This window comes from Amblyomma mixtum, chromosome 3 (assembly GCF_055824585.1).
Source record: "Amblyomma mixtum isolate Tamu chromosome 3, ASM5582458v1, whole genome shotgun sequence".
NCBI classification, from domain to species: Eukaryota; Metazoa; Arthropoda; class Arachnida; order Ixodida; family Ixodidae; genus Amblyomma; species Amblyomma mixtum.
In genome coordinates this window covers 361,077,274-361,089,642 of record NC_143014.1, presented here as the reverse complement: position 1 = coordinate 361,089,642, position 12,369 = coordinate 361,077,274, and the positions used below count along the sequence as shown (strand labels likewise).

At 47.7% G+C, this 12,369-nt stretch overlaps 1 protein-coding gene and 1 long non-coding RNA gene across 3 annotated transcripts; one reads left to right on the top strand and one right to left on the bottom strand.

The window, feature by feature from the left end:
• The first annotated feature begins 3,274 nt into the window (after positions 1–3,274).
• On the top strand, positions 3,275–8,694 carry LOC149356537 (uncharacterized). Of its 2 annotated transcripts, XR_016291656.1 has the most exons (5): positions 3,275–3,507; positions 6,004–6,059; positions 7,551–7,701; positions 7,814–7,978; positions 8,349–8,694. It is a non-coding gene; the product is annotated as an uncharacterized LOC149356537 (long non-coding RNA). The 2 variants fall into 2 exon arrangements; XR_016291655.1 differs by lacking the exon at positions 3,275–3,507 and having other exon boundaries at positions 5,926–6,059.
• Positions 8,695–11,427: 2,733 nt separating this feature from the next.
• Positions 11,428–12,216, bottom strand: LOC149356536 (integrator complex subunit 15-like). The gene has a single exon (XM_089576368.1). The coding sequence runs from the start codon at positions 12,214–12,216 to the stop codon at positions 11,428–11,430; it is 789 nt and encodes a 262-aa protein (XP_089432494.1).
• Between the last annotated feature and the right edge of the window lie 153 nt (positions 12,217–12,369).

The following is a 12,369-nucleotide window of genomic DNA, read 5'->3' as shown; positions in this document are numbered from 1 at the left end:
ATTTTCTAAAGGGTCTATTGGTCATCTTGCCTTCATGCTACATGCGCTGCCCATATGCCTGTTCTATGCTGCGGACAGGCGGCGGCGGGGAAAGCGCGGTGAATTGTCTAAGCCGCCATCGCGTTGTAGTTCGTATCGTATTTTATCAATAATAGCGCAAACTGCGCATTGCGATTGCAGCTGTGAAAAAAGTAATATGCTACAATTTAAAAATAATTAACTTATTTTTCATGCCACACAAAGCCTGCTACTAAGTACAAAAAAGAGACGATACAAAATATGTGACAGTTTCGCACATCCGCACGAGGCTAGGTTCAGCCATGGCGGCAGTGGTAGAGCGCAGGGCGTGTGCGATTTCAATCGTGTTCCGTGGGAACATTGTGTTTGAAGAACCTCGACACAGAATTAATTATTCCCTTATTATTGCTGGCGAGATTGTTCAACCGTTCTTTCCTTGATGGAGCTGAAGGAAGACAGTTTGCTTGCTTTTACTACTCGGGGAAGTGGACCCGTCAGTACGAATTAGGACTACAAGTCGTTTTCACCGGCTGGGATCGTGACCTTTCTTGGTGCGTACTCAGTCTGTTTACTCATTAAATTATATTTTATGCTATTTTTGCGTTCGTAATGAAGAAATTCTAACGCATTTATCGGCACGTTATATTTTTACGCTCACTGGTTTGGCTGTTTTGCCAAACTCGCTGTGTATTGAAACAAAGGCTGGTGATGTATGCAACTGGCCTCTACTACCGAAATGTGGGCATGCGTTCGGATGGTGTGCCGAAGTGCGTGTGCAAGCACACTCCGCTCAGCACGACTGCCTTTTAGTGCTGCAAGGGCAACCTTTCACGCTTCATAGACTTGCGTCGGTAAAAGTGGCGTAAATTACTGGGTTTGTTTGTTGTGGTTGCTGTGCCATTCTCTTGTCACCTGTAAAAGTGAACAATTATGCTTTCTTTTGCAGCAACCCTGGCCTATTGGGCTCGGCTGAAAGAGTATTGATGCCACCGCAGCTGTTAACCTGACGATAATGCTCAACGAGAAGATTCAGTGAAAGCGCCGAGCGCAATAAAATACTGACGCACTAGGAAGTCATCTGCAGTGTTATGGGCTCCCATGATGGCCATGTACTCGCTTACTCAACTGTATTTGAGCTAGCTGGAGTGCTTGGACGTCCCGACGACTCCATAGGGAAGTCTGTGGCTGGACTGCAGTAGGTCTCCGTTCCATCTGGAATTGTAACAGGTGTCAGCTGCATCTCGTATTGCAGCTGGTTCCAGTCTGGAAATGTGTCTCTTAAAACAGTAGGACTGGAACCAGTTAGAAATTTTCACCTGGATATTGATCTATGTATAGTCATATTCTCTTTATATAGACGTCTAGGCTACGTAGACTGGGCGTACTTACATGTTCACAAATATCTGATAAATGTAGAGCGTGATGTCTGCAGTACGTACCTACAACGTGAACTGGACCCCAATTTTCATGTTGTAGGTACGTAGATTTTTCGTAAACGGTACTAATATGGATGTCTAATGGAGGTGTCTAATGTCCAGCGTAAATATCTCGCTGATGTCTATGGTACGTTTTATGGTTTACTGGGATGCGTTGTGGTACGGTGGCGTCCTGGTATGCCGCACCCCATTCCTGTGGAGAAAGTCTGCGAAATTCTTGGCACAGAACTGTGGACCATTGTCCATAACTACTTCTTCCGGCAGGCCGTAGGACGCAAAGACACTCCGTAGCTTTTCAATCGTCTTCTCGGTAGAGGTGGGTGGCATGACGAACACTTCTGTCCACTTGGAATGCACATTCACTAGGACTAGGAGCCATTGGTTATCTGTAAAAGCAAAGTCCAGATGGATTCTTTGCCATCTGCGAGTTGGCCAACCCCAAGTTAGCAGTGGAATACGTGGCGGAGCATTTTGTGTTAACTGACACGTGTCACAGCTTTTCACAATCTGCTCAATGTCCTCCGTGAGCTGAGGCCACCACACAAAGCTACGGGCGAGCATTTTCATTCGCGTCATCCCGGGGTGTCCTTCGTGCAAAAGATGCAACACCTTTTTGCGCAACCCACGAGGTATAATCACTCGATTTCCCCATGTAACACACTGATGATCTACAGATAGCTCATGTCGGCGGCCAGCCACTCATCGTATAACACAGCACTTTCTACAATACTCTGTCAGTTCGAGTGCACTTCTGAATTTCAACAGCAGACAACGGCACTTCATCAACAACTGAAAAGAAATGTGCATAATCCGAGACATCGTTGCGATTTGCAAGTGGTAACCGTGAAAAACCGTCAGCATTTCCAACCTCTCGACCTTTGCGGTAAACCCAACGATAATCGTACGCTGCAAGCAGTAAAGCCCAGCGTTGCATGCGGGCTGCTGTCATCACTGCCCACGAAACACAAAACGTCCTACGAACGTCTCAGAACAGCTTCAAATAACTACAAACGTCTTGCGCTGTGTTCAAACGTCTCATAGATGTCGACAAGCAGAAGTTTCCTCTGCGACGTCTCTTAAACATCTGCAGTCAGACGTTCGCTGTGAAACTTCTGTGAAACATCTGTAGTCAGATGTTTTCTAGACTTGTTTCTAACACGTGGAACTTGAGACCACGTCAAGGAGATGCGCCAGTAATCAGAAGAGTTGCCACCGTGGATTAAACATGCTGTAAATCACGGCACATAAATTAGATGGCTCTCTTGCTTGACGTTTTGAAGAGCAGGCGCGCCGGTGCGAAGACCGCTCTTTGTATTCGAACACAGAAAGCGCGTTTTCTCCTACGGAGCCCGAATCACGTTCCACATCGAGTGCAGCTAACCCGCCACTCGTAAGGCTGGATTTAGGTAACATATAATGGCCCTGAAAGCCGACGGTAGTTACGCGAGTGAAAAAATTTGCTTCATGTTGCGAACGCCTCTGTTACGCCTCGGCTAGCTGGCGGCAGCATGCGGATTTACAGGCGCAGCGCACGCTGCCTTCGCCGCCTTCCCGCCGCCTTCGCCGAGCTCGCTCGCCGCTGTTTATCGCGCAGATCACCCGCGCGCTATCTTTTCGTGGCGGCGTATCTTGGAGGCAATCTTTCTTGAGTCACGCCGCAGCTTGCTGCTTGGTGTCGCTCCGCACGGTGGCGATGCAGGATAGTTTGCCAAAGTGGTTTTAACCGTTTAAAGCAGAAAAAAATCTTAGTGGAAGCTGCAAGTGCTTAGTTTTACATGAAAGTATTAGATTCAATTTGTTTTTTGGTTCTTTGATCATTTGTTTATTTTTACGTTTAGAAATTTAGTACTTCATTTGGTCATTTGGCGTTGCAGAGGCTAGCGATAGCTACGCGCGCGAAGCGGATGCTGCGCACGTTGTAGTACGTTTCGCTGCGCACTTTTTTCCGCGCTGGTTGGCACTTCACGCCGCTGCAGTTTGCATTTTCCCCTTTTTCTGCGGTATCGTTTACTACCAGTGTTGCACTGAGATGTGAGCCTCGTTTTCCGCAAAAGTAAGTAACCTTCTGTGGCGAAAGTTTCCGCTTTGCCGGCTAAGCCACTAACGCGCCTGGTTGAACCTTTGGTTTACAAATCACAAAACAGTATCAGCCAGTGTTTTACATACCAAAGTGCAGCGTTGAATGTATTAAAACAGGGCATTTGCATGTATTTGAGCTTTTGTTAAGTGGATACAGCTAGGCTGCTATCGCATGCGAGTTGCTTTCTTTACCAAGGCGATGACAAGGTGAACGTGACAAAGCTTCAAACCAACCAGCTTTGTTTAAGCGTACCTTGATAAGGCGCGAATTTTTTGCTACACATTGATTAAAGTCTGTGCTCTTGCAATCTGGCAAGGTTTTATTCTTGCCAAGGACTCTCATCTGGCCACCTGTGTGCTCCAATTCTTGCTGTGATTGCCGTCAGTGAAACTCGCGTTAAAAAGGCTTTGGTTATCTTAACTGCGTCAAGCTTTTATTTCATTGCGATTGAGAGCCCCGGCACAAAAGTAGTTTACTCAGTGGTGCTGCTCCCCAAGCAACCACAGATATCCGTCGGATGTCCGAGCTAGATCCGAACGTCCTTTGTCGAGATCGGGCGTCCATCGGACGTACGAACACAATCCGATTTCGGATATCCGCATTCGTACATCCGCCGGACGTACGGGCAGTGTCCACTTTTGTATATCCGCATGAGAGACGAGGTGTACGTCCGAAGGATGTAAGGCCGAGTATTTTCCCAGGCCATGAGTATGGACGTTTTTTATTTCACAGAAAATTAGCGTCTTTCGTGTATGTATACTATTTTATTTGCATCAGTTGGAGGGTTTGACGAGAAGATGTTTGTAAATTGGTGCGATTCCACTCCTACCTGCAGTGCAAGAGCCGCCAACGAGCTAAATTTATCTAAGAGGAGAAGCAGGTGTTGCAGAATTTTGCAAGAACTCAATGACTAGTTTTATATTTATAAAACTTCTCCAAATTGGTGGAGTTGTGCGACATGTCCACCGGTTTGCTAGCTAAACTTGCCATTGAAACCATTCGTAAGAATCAAAACTCCCGTGCATTCTGCTATCACCATCATCATAGATGTCAGTTCGCGGTCAGTCCAATCCAATCCATCAGTACGGCTCCGTAGCGCTGTTGTTGATTTGCCGCGTAGTGTTGTCGCGCAGAGCTTTACAGCTCTGTTATTATAATGTGTGGCTTTGTTCGGTCTGTGGATGAAAGTAGTATGTAACTTAAGCAATTCGAAAGATACGGGATGCGCCTGAAGCTCTTCTGGAACACCGGAATCCCGTAATGCGTCGACCTTGGTTTAAAGGAGGCTTAGTGCACATGTGATTGCCTACGAAGGTATGTATCCAGTACACTTTTTGAACTTGCTTCTAGGACAATGCAGCATGCTCATATAAAATTCGTTCACAGGACAGTGGGAGCAGTAAGCGCGAGGAGATGGCTTCCACAAGTGTGTGCTGTTCTCAGACTTTCGGGAGCCTACATCACTCAGCTGCGGGAGCCCTCAACTCGCGCGGCTAATTCCCACTCCTCTTCAAAGATGCGGGACGGAGTATTTTCGCATCTTGTTAATTTTTAAGGCATCGCTAGGTTCACTGTGCCTATATAAAGAGCGACAACTCGCGAAAGGCAGACCATAGGAAGCACGTGTACTTCGCAGTGGTTCGCAACGGAAGCTTTGCGGCTTTCTGTGCACAGTCGCGTAAAGTGCTGCGCAGGTTAGTGCCCTAAGGCCCATGAGAATAAGTAAAGAACAGATACATTGTCAAATATGGTGTGGAAAAGTGACAGCTGTTATTGCCTTATACTTATTGAGGTGTTTGTTGAAGTGCATTGTCTGTTATACTTGCAGCATTAAACACTTCTATTAATCGGTTCCAATGTTTTTACTTGGGCTGCTGCATTGTGCCATTTGTTTCACATGACTGATGTTTGCCGCATTCTTTTTTATTTCAGAAATCCTGTGGGTGGGAAGACTACGGGTGTGTCCCAAGCTTGCCACATTTGAAGAGTCACATTAAGAAATTTTCCGAATATAACCCATTGCTCTGCTGATGTATCATCAACCACAATAAAATATGCATGCTATGCATCAAATTGTTTTTGGTTTTATTGCATCGCGCGGAGTGTAAAAAGCACGCATGCACCATATATGCGAATATTCGAGAAAGATCCGCCAATGGACGTACTCAACTGGACGTCCGTCGGCCGGCGAACCGTATACCTTTGGCCACCTTTCGGACGGCCGATGGACGTCTACCCGCTGTTTGCGGATGTTCAGCGGACGTACAGAACATCCGAAACATACCTCTGTCGGCCGTCCGAAGGATATCGGTGGTTGCTTGGGTCTGTATGTGTGCAGGCTGTTTGACAGTGCAGTTAAGTACTACGGCTCTTTGCAGGCATGGCAGCTTTTATTTTTTGGAAAACGATTGCACCGTGCACAGCTGGCGTTGTCCCTACTTCACTGTGTACATTTCGTTTTGGGTACAGGCTGTTCAACAGTGGTTTTCAGAGGACCTCCTTGCCTGCTCAACTTCTCAAGTTTTGTAAGCACACTTTGCAGCTGACACCTTTTCTTTCACTTCATGATTTCTTAGGTGTTTTTCTTGACTTTAGGAAAGCATTCGATTCTATCAAGCACCCGATATTGTTATACAAGTTATATAAATATGGCATTAGAGGAACGGCTCTCACATTAATAAAGAATTACCTCTCAAATCGTCAACAGTACACGAACATTCCGAATGCAAAGTCCAGCTTAGGTCTGATACATTATGGAGTTCCGCAAGGATCAATCCTTGGGCCGCTGTTATTTCTTCTTTATATAAATGATGTAATTAACGTGTCCTCTACACCAGAAATAGTACTGTACGCTGACGATACCAATGTATTCTTCTGCGGACAAGATCTGGAAGCCCTCCAAGTAGAAACCAATATATGGCTGCAAAACTTATCCACATGGCTCTGCACTAACGAACTGCAGTTAAACACTAAAAAAACTAAGTACATTATATTCCGCGCACGTAACAAGCGCATTAAACAAGAAATACTGATTCAATTTTGTGATGAATCTATTGAACGTGCAATATCTCATAAATTTCTTCGCGTCATATTTCACGAACATCTCGACTGGTCCTCTCACATTGAAAAAGTTCGCACAGGTATCTCTAGGTCCATTGGTATCATGTATAAATTAAAGGACCTTTTGCCTATGTGGCTAAAGAAACAACTATACTACACACTGGTACATTCGCGTTTCCACTATTGTCTTCTTGTTTGGGGCACAGCACCTAAAACAAGCATAGAAAACATATACTTATTACAAAAGAAATTTCTGCGACTAATGGATAATGCACCATACCTTAGCCACACTGCCCCATTGTTTAGGAAACACCAATTGCTTACACTGTGGAATGTTATAAACAAAAAGATAGCGTTAGCCACTTACCAACAAATGCATTCTGATCCTGCCGCCTTTTGTCATAAGTATCTCACGAAACCACACAGCTACAACATACGGCACATAAGTTATAATAAGGAAAAAATACGTACTAACTACGGCGCCCAGAAACTTAGCTACAGAATTTCCAGTTTTTTAAACGATCACCATCCTGCTGTAAACATTATTCAAGAAAGCAAATCATTGAAAGCTTTCAAAAATTGCATCACCATGTATCTGTTGTCACTCCAGGCATAACCACTTTTTTTTCTTTTTTTTTATTCTGTTGTCTCTCATAGTACTTCTCCAACTGTAGATAAATGTTTAAGATGAAATTACTGCAGCTCACTGTTAACCAATCCTTTCTGTATTTCCATTTCGTTTTTGTGTCTATTTTACTCGCTGAATGTCTTGTGCTCTCGAATGGGAGCAAGAAGGGCGTGGACTCTTTGTCAGTCATCCTTTTGCCTTTTAGTCTGCGCCCTAGGCAACTGTACCATTGAGTTGTCTAAATAAACACTTTGACTTTGACTTTGTATAGGTCTAGGCTCTTTGCTAATGTTCATTCCACAAGCCCCATTGTTTGTTTGTCCTTTAGAACTCCAACTGTTGGCCGGAGGAGCAAGGACCTGGTCTAGTTTCACGCAAATTAATAGCAGCACCTTGTACTTGGTTGTTCAGACGACTTGGCCTGGAGATTGTTTCAGTTCTGAGGTGGGAACCTGGACTAATGCTTCTTGTGCAGTGGTGTAAGTAATCTCTTGCCCACTGTTTGAGCTTCATCATACAGATTAGAAAGGGCTTCTTTGGCAATGCAGTGTTAGGAACCTTATACACATGCACTTTTGTCTTATCTTTCAGATGTGCCCTGTGTGGCTGTCAAGTTAACGTCCAAGATTTAACACATCTCTGGTGTATACTGAAGTGATGCAGGCATTACCAGGACAGCAGCATCTCTGCTATGTTTTCATGCGACGGTGCAAGATGTCAAACATCAACCACTTTTGATTCAGCCACATCTTGCAGGTAAGAGAAAGCCCGTTTGCAAGATGCAGCTTAGGAGGTTCTATGAGTACAGTGTTCATCACAGTAAGGCAGTGCACTTGCTATTGACTGCTTGGCTTTCAGTGTCCATGCACGCTGTTCGAATTTTGCTTCTGTTAAAGGCCTCCACAGTGATTGACTTCTTGAGTTTATGGTGAGCCGTAGCACTCTGCTGAAATGCCGCTTGCAATGACATCATATGCATATATGTTTTTGGTTAGCTTATTTTATTGCCTGTGTTGTCACTCCTTGCCATTTTCTGGTCTTATTTGCTTCCGACTCCTCATTGGCCATTCTACATGCACCTGACTGACTGTGCTTTTGGTTACTCTAATATTTTTCACTTCTGCAGGCTGCTGAACAGAGCTGGATTTGACTTCCCCTTGTTACCGTCTAGTTGGCATCCTCCTTGCAAGAAAAGCGATGTTTGGAACACCTAGCGAGCTCTTCATTGCCATCCACATCACAGCAACTTCATCATCAGCGCATCTGTTGTGAACAAGGCCTGGGGCCAAATGAATGTTTGATTTAACAATTGGTTGCTGCTCGACACTTTCCTGCCATCCAAGTGCTTACCATCGTAATGTCAGCCAAACCAGTGAAGCTACCTCCTCCATGGCTTCTAACATTAATTTCCTGGTCCCTTTCCTTTATTGTGTGGTTGTATGCACTGGATTCAATAAAGAGTAACGCAGTGACTGAAAAGTGTGCTAGCACATGCATTTATGGCTCATTACTACAGCCATACATCCCTTGTAATGTGGGCTTATTGTTCGGGTCATTGCAAATCAGCTTTGAGTTCATTTTTGAGTGTATACCAGAAAAATGAACTGTAACATTTTTAAAGATTTAGAGGGTTTAAAGGCAGCACTAAAAATCAGTCTTGAAATGCGTAAGATATTACAGGCACCCATTTCGGAAAAAAAAGGAACGTCTAAAAAAAATTCTAGAAAAGTTCTACCTCAGAAGTTTTCTAGCCGTATACAAGCGTAGCGTTAGCAGAGCTAATAGAGGGCTAGTAAACGTCTAAGTCTAAAACACTGCTTAGATTAAACTTCTTCTAGATGTCAAGCTTTTTCCTCCGAGACTTTTTTTAGACGTCTATTAGCGCTTTTTGTGTTTCGTGGGTGGTACGGGCTTACCATGAGCGAGCAAGCCTACCAAAGGCTGATGGTCGGAGTAAATCTCAAAGCGATGCCCGAACAGATATTTGTGGAACTTTTTCAGCCCAAAAACAACAGCCAAGGCTTCTTTTTCGATGTGAGCATACCCCTGCTCTGCTTTACTTAACGTTCTGGAAGCATATGCAATATGCAAAAACGCACTGCAGGCACCAGAATACACTTCCTAGCTGTCCTCCGACGGGACGCGCAGGCGCATTCCGGGCCGCGTAGGAAAACACATCGCCATCATCTAATGGCCCTACCGCGGGATGGCATCTTCTGGTCGTTGGAGGATCGGGGTTGTCCACTTGGCCTACAAGAAATACGCCACCGAACCGGCTGTCGACACATCTGCGCAGACTGGCAGCCGTCCCGGCAAGACTGGTAACCGCTGCTTCTGCGTACTGCAGACACTAGCATATACTTCCTGGCCGTCCTGCTCCCACGGTACGAATCGACTGACGACGACGCGCAGGCAGATACCCGGCCGTGTTAGAAAACGCATCGCCATCATCTAATGGCCCTACTGCGGGGTGGCATCTGCTGGTCGGTGGAGGATCGGGATTGTCCGCTTGGCCTACAAGAAATACGACACCTAACCGGCTGTCGACACATCTGAGCAGACTGGCAGCCGTCCCGGCAAGACTGGTAACCGCTGCTTCTGCGTACTGCAGACACTAGCATATACTTCCTGGCCGTCCTGCTCCCACGGTACGAATCGACTGACGACGACGCGCAGGCAGATACCCGGCCGTGTTAGAAAACGCATCGCCACCACCTAATGGCCCTACTGAGCGGGGGGCATCTGCTGGTCGGTGGAGGATCGGGATTGTCCGCTTGGCCTACAAGAAATACGACACCTAACCGGCTGTCGACACATCTGAGCAGACTGGCAGCCGTCCCGGCAAGACTGGTAACCGCTGCTTCTGCGTACTGCAGACACTAGCATATACTTCCTGGCCGTCCTGCTCCCACGGTACGAATCGACTGACGACGACGCGCAGGCAGATACCCGGCCGTGTTAGAAAACGCATCGCCACCACCTAATGGCCCTACTGAGCGGGGGGCATCTGCTGGTCGGTGGAGGATCGGGATTGTCCGCTTGGCCTACAAGAAATACGACACCTAACCGGCTGTCGACACATCTGAGCAGACTGGCAGCCGTCCCGGCAAGACTGGTAACCGCTGCTTCTGCGTACTGCAGACACTAGCATATACTTCCTGGCCGTCCTGCTCCCACGGTACGAATCGACTGACGACGCGCAGGCAGATACCCGGCCGTGTTAGAAAACGCATCGCCATCATCTAATGGCCCTACTGCGGGGTGGCATCTGCTGGTCGGTGGAGGATCGGGATTGTCCGCTTGGCCTACAGGAAATACAGTTGAGCCCACTTATAACGAACTTGATCGTCACGCGGCATTTGTTCGTTGTATCCAAAGTTCTTAGTAAGTGGACCACCTATAATACGGGCAAAAAGAGCAAGCGGGACGAAAGTTAACTTTATTTTTGAAAAAAGTCCGTGATGCATGTCTGCTTCTTCAAAGCTGATCGCATCACTGCCGTTTGTAATTTTTACAGCGCGGTAATATGTTCATCGCCAAGGCCTCTGCTGCACACGAGTTCCTTAAGCGACGCGATGTAACCGATCGCGGTTGAAGCGTTCACAGCAACCGGCGGTAGAGCAGCATCCTCGTCATCGTCCTCGTCGGTCTCTGGGCAGTCAGGAAGGGCTCGCACTTCACGCACAATAGCTTCGTCAGTGCATGCCTCCGCATTGTCGGCGTCGTCATCAGCAGAAACGAAACCGCGCCAAACACCGTCGGCTCGGTCAACTACGGGGGCTCGAAAGCTTCGCGTTCGCTCTAACCAGTGTTGAGGCCACAACAGTTCGTTCTATGTGAGACACTGTGCCATTGCCCCAATATATATATTTTGACAGTAGCACCGCCCTCGTTCGTACTAAGCCAGCGTTCGTTATATCTGCGGCTGTTATAAGTGGGCTCGACTGCTTTCGCCACCGAGCCGGCTGTCGACACTACTGAACGGACTGGCAGCCGTCCTGGCACGACTGCTAACTGCTGTTTTTACGTACTGCAGGCACCGTATTGTTTTTTCGACCGCAATGTTGATACCATGAACGATCGTCTTACAGATATCATTACGGAGTGCGCAGTAGAAGTAGGCTGTAGGATGGCTCGACAAGATACCAGGAAGCTATCTCAGGAGACTAAAGATCTGATTAAGAAACGGCAAAGCATGAGGACGTCTAACTCCATAGACAGAATAAAACTACTAGAGCTGTAGAAGTTATTACATCACACCAGGCCACGAGACCCGGGATGAATGTCTGCAGGCACTGGGTGTACAACTGGGGCGGGATGGCCTCCATCGGGGTGAAACAGAGCAGCGGCTGCGCCCGGACCCAGGAGGCGAGCAGGTCGACCACCTCGCGCGACGGGTTCGTCGGCGTCATGTGCGTCAGCGAGGTGGCCAGGGAGGCGCAGAACAGCGGCGAGATGTTGGCCAGCTCCTTGAGCATCTCGGCCGAGCTCGGGATGAGGCTGAGGTAGTCCCCGACCACATGGCGCACGATGTGCAGCGACGGCTCCGAGGTGCAGCCACACACGTGCATCCAGAAGCCGACGCAGTTGAGGACGTTGTGGTTCTTGAGCGCGATGGAAAGCGAGACGAGGCGCGACAGCAGCGGGACGCGCACGTCCATGACGCTCGGGTTGGCCGAGGGGAACAGGATGAAGAACACCTTCTGGCACATGTCCGACTTGGCGTACTGAAAGCTGCTCGCGATGATCTGCAGTTCGCGGATCGCCGACAGCTTCCGACGTCGGCGCATGTGCGCCGCGGACTGCGGATGCTGCTGCGGCATTCGCCGCTGGTCGTAGTCCTGAAAGACGAACTCCTCGGCAATTTCCTTCGCGACGTGCGCATATGTCGGACTGCGGCCTTCGTTGGCGAGCAGTTTCTGGATCTGGCGCAGCGCTTCGTACACCACGGTGAGGAACTCGAGCTTCCTCACGGAGACCCTGACGTCAGTCATCGTAGATCAGCTTAGCGTGCGACGACCACGGTGCACGCGCGTTTTTTCATTAATCAGATGCTCACGCGCTGCTGCTTGGCGCTGAAAGCATGCCAGTAGACTGCTCCTACGACGCTACAAACGGCGCGACAGTGCATATTCAGCCGCTTAAAA

Bases quoted from the DNA above. Each gene is read 5' to 3' on its own strand.
- LOC149356536 (XM_089576368.1), bottom strand. From the start codon at position 12,216: ATGACTGACGTCAGGGTCTCCGTGAGGAAGCTCGAGTTCCTCACCGTG.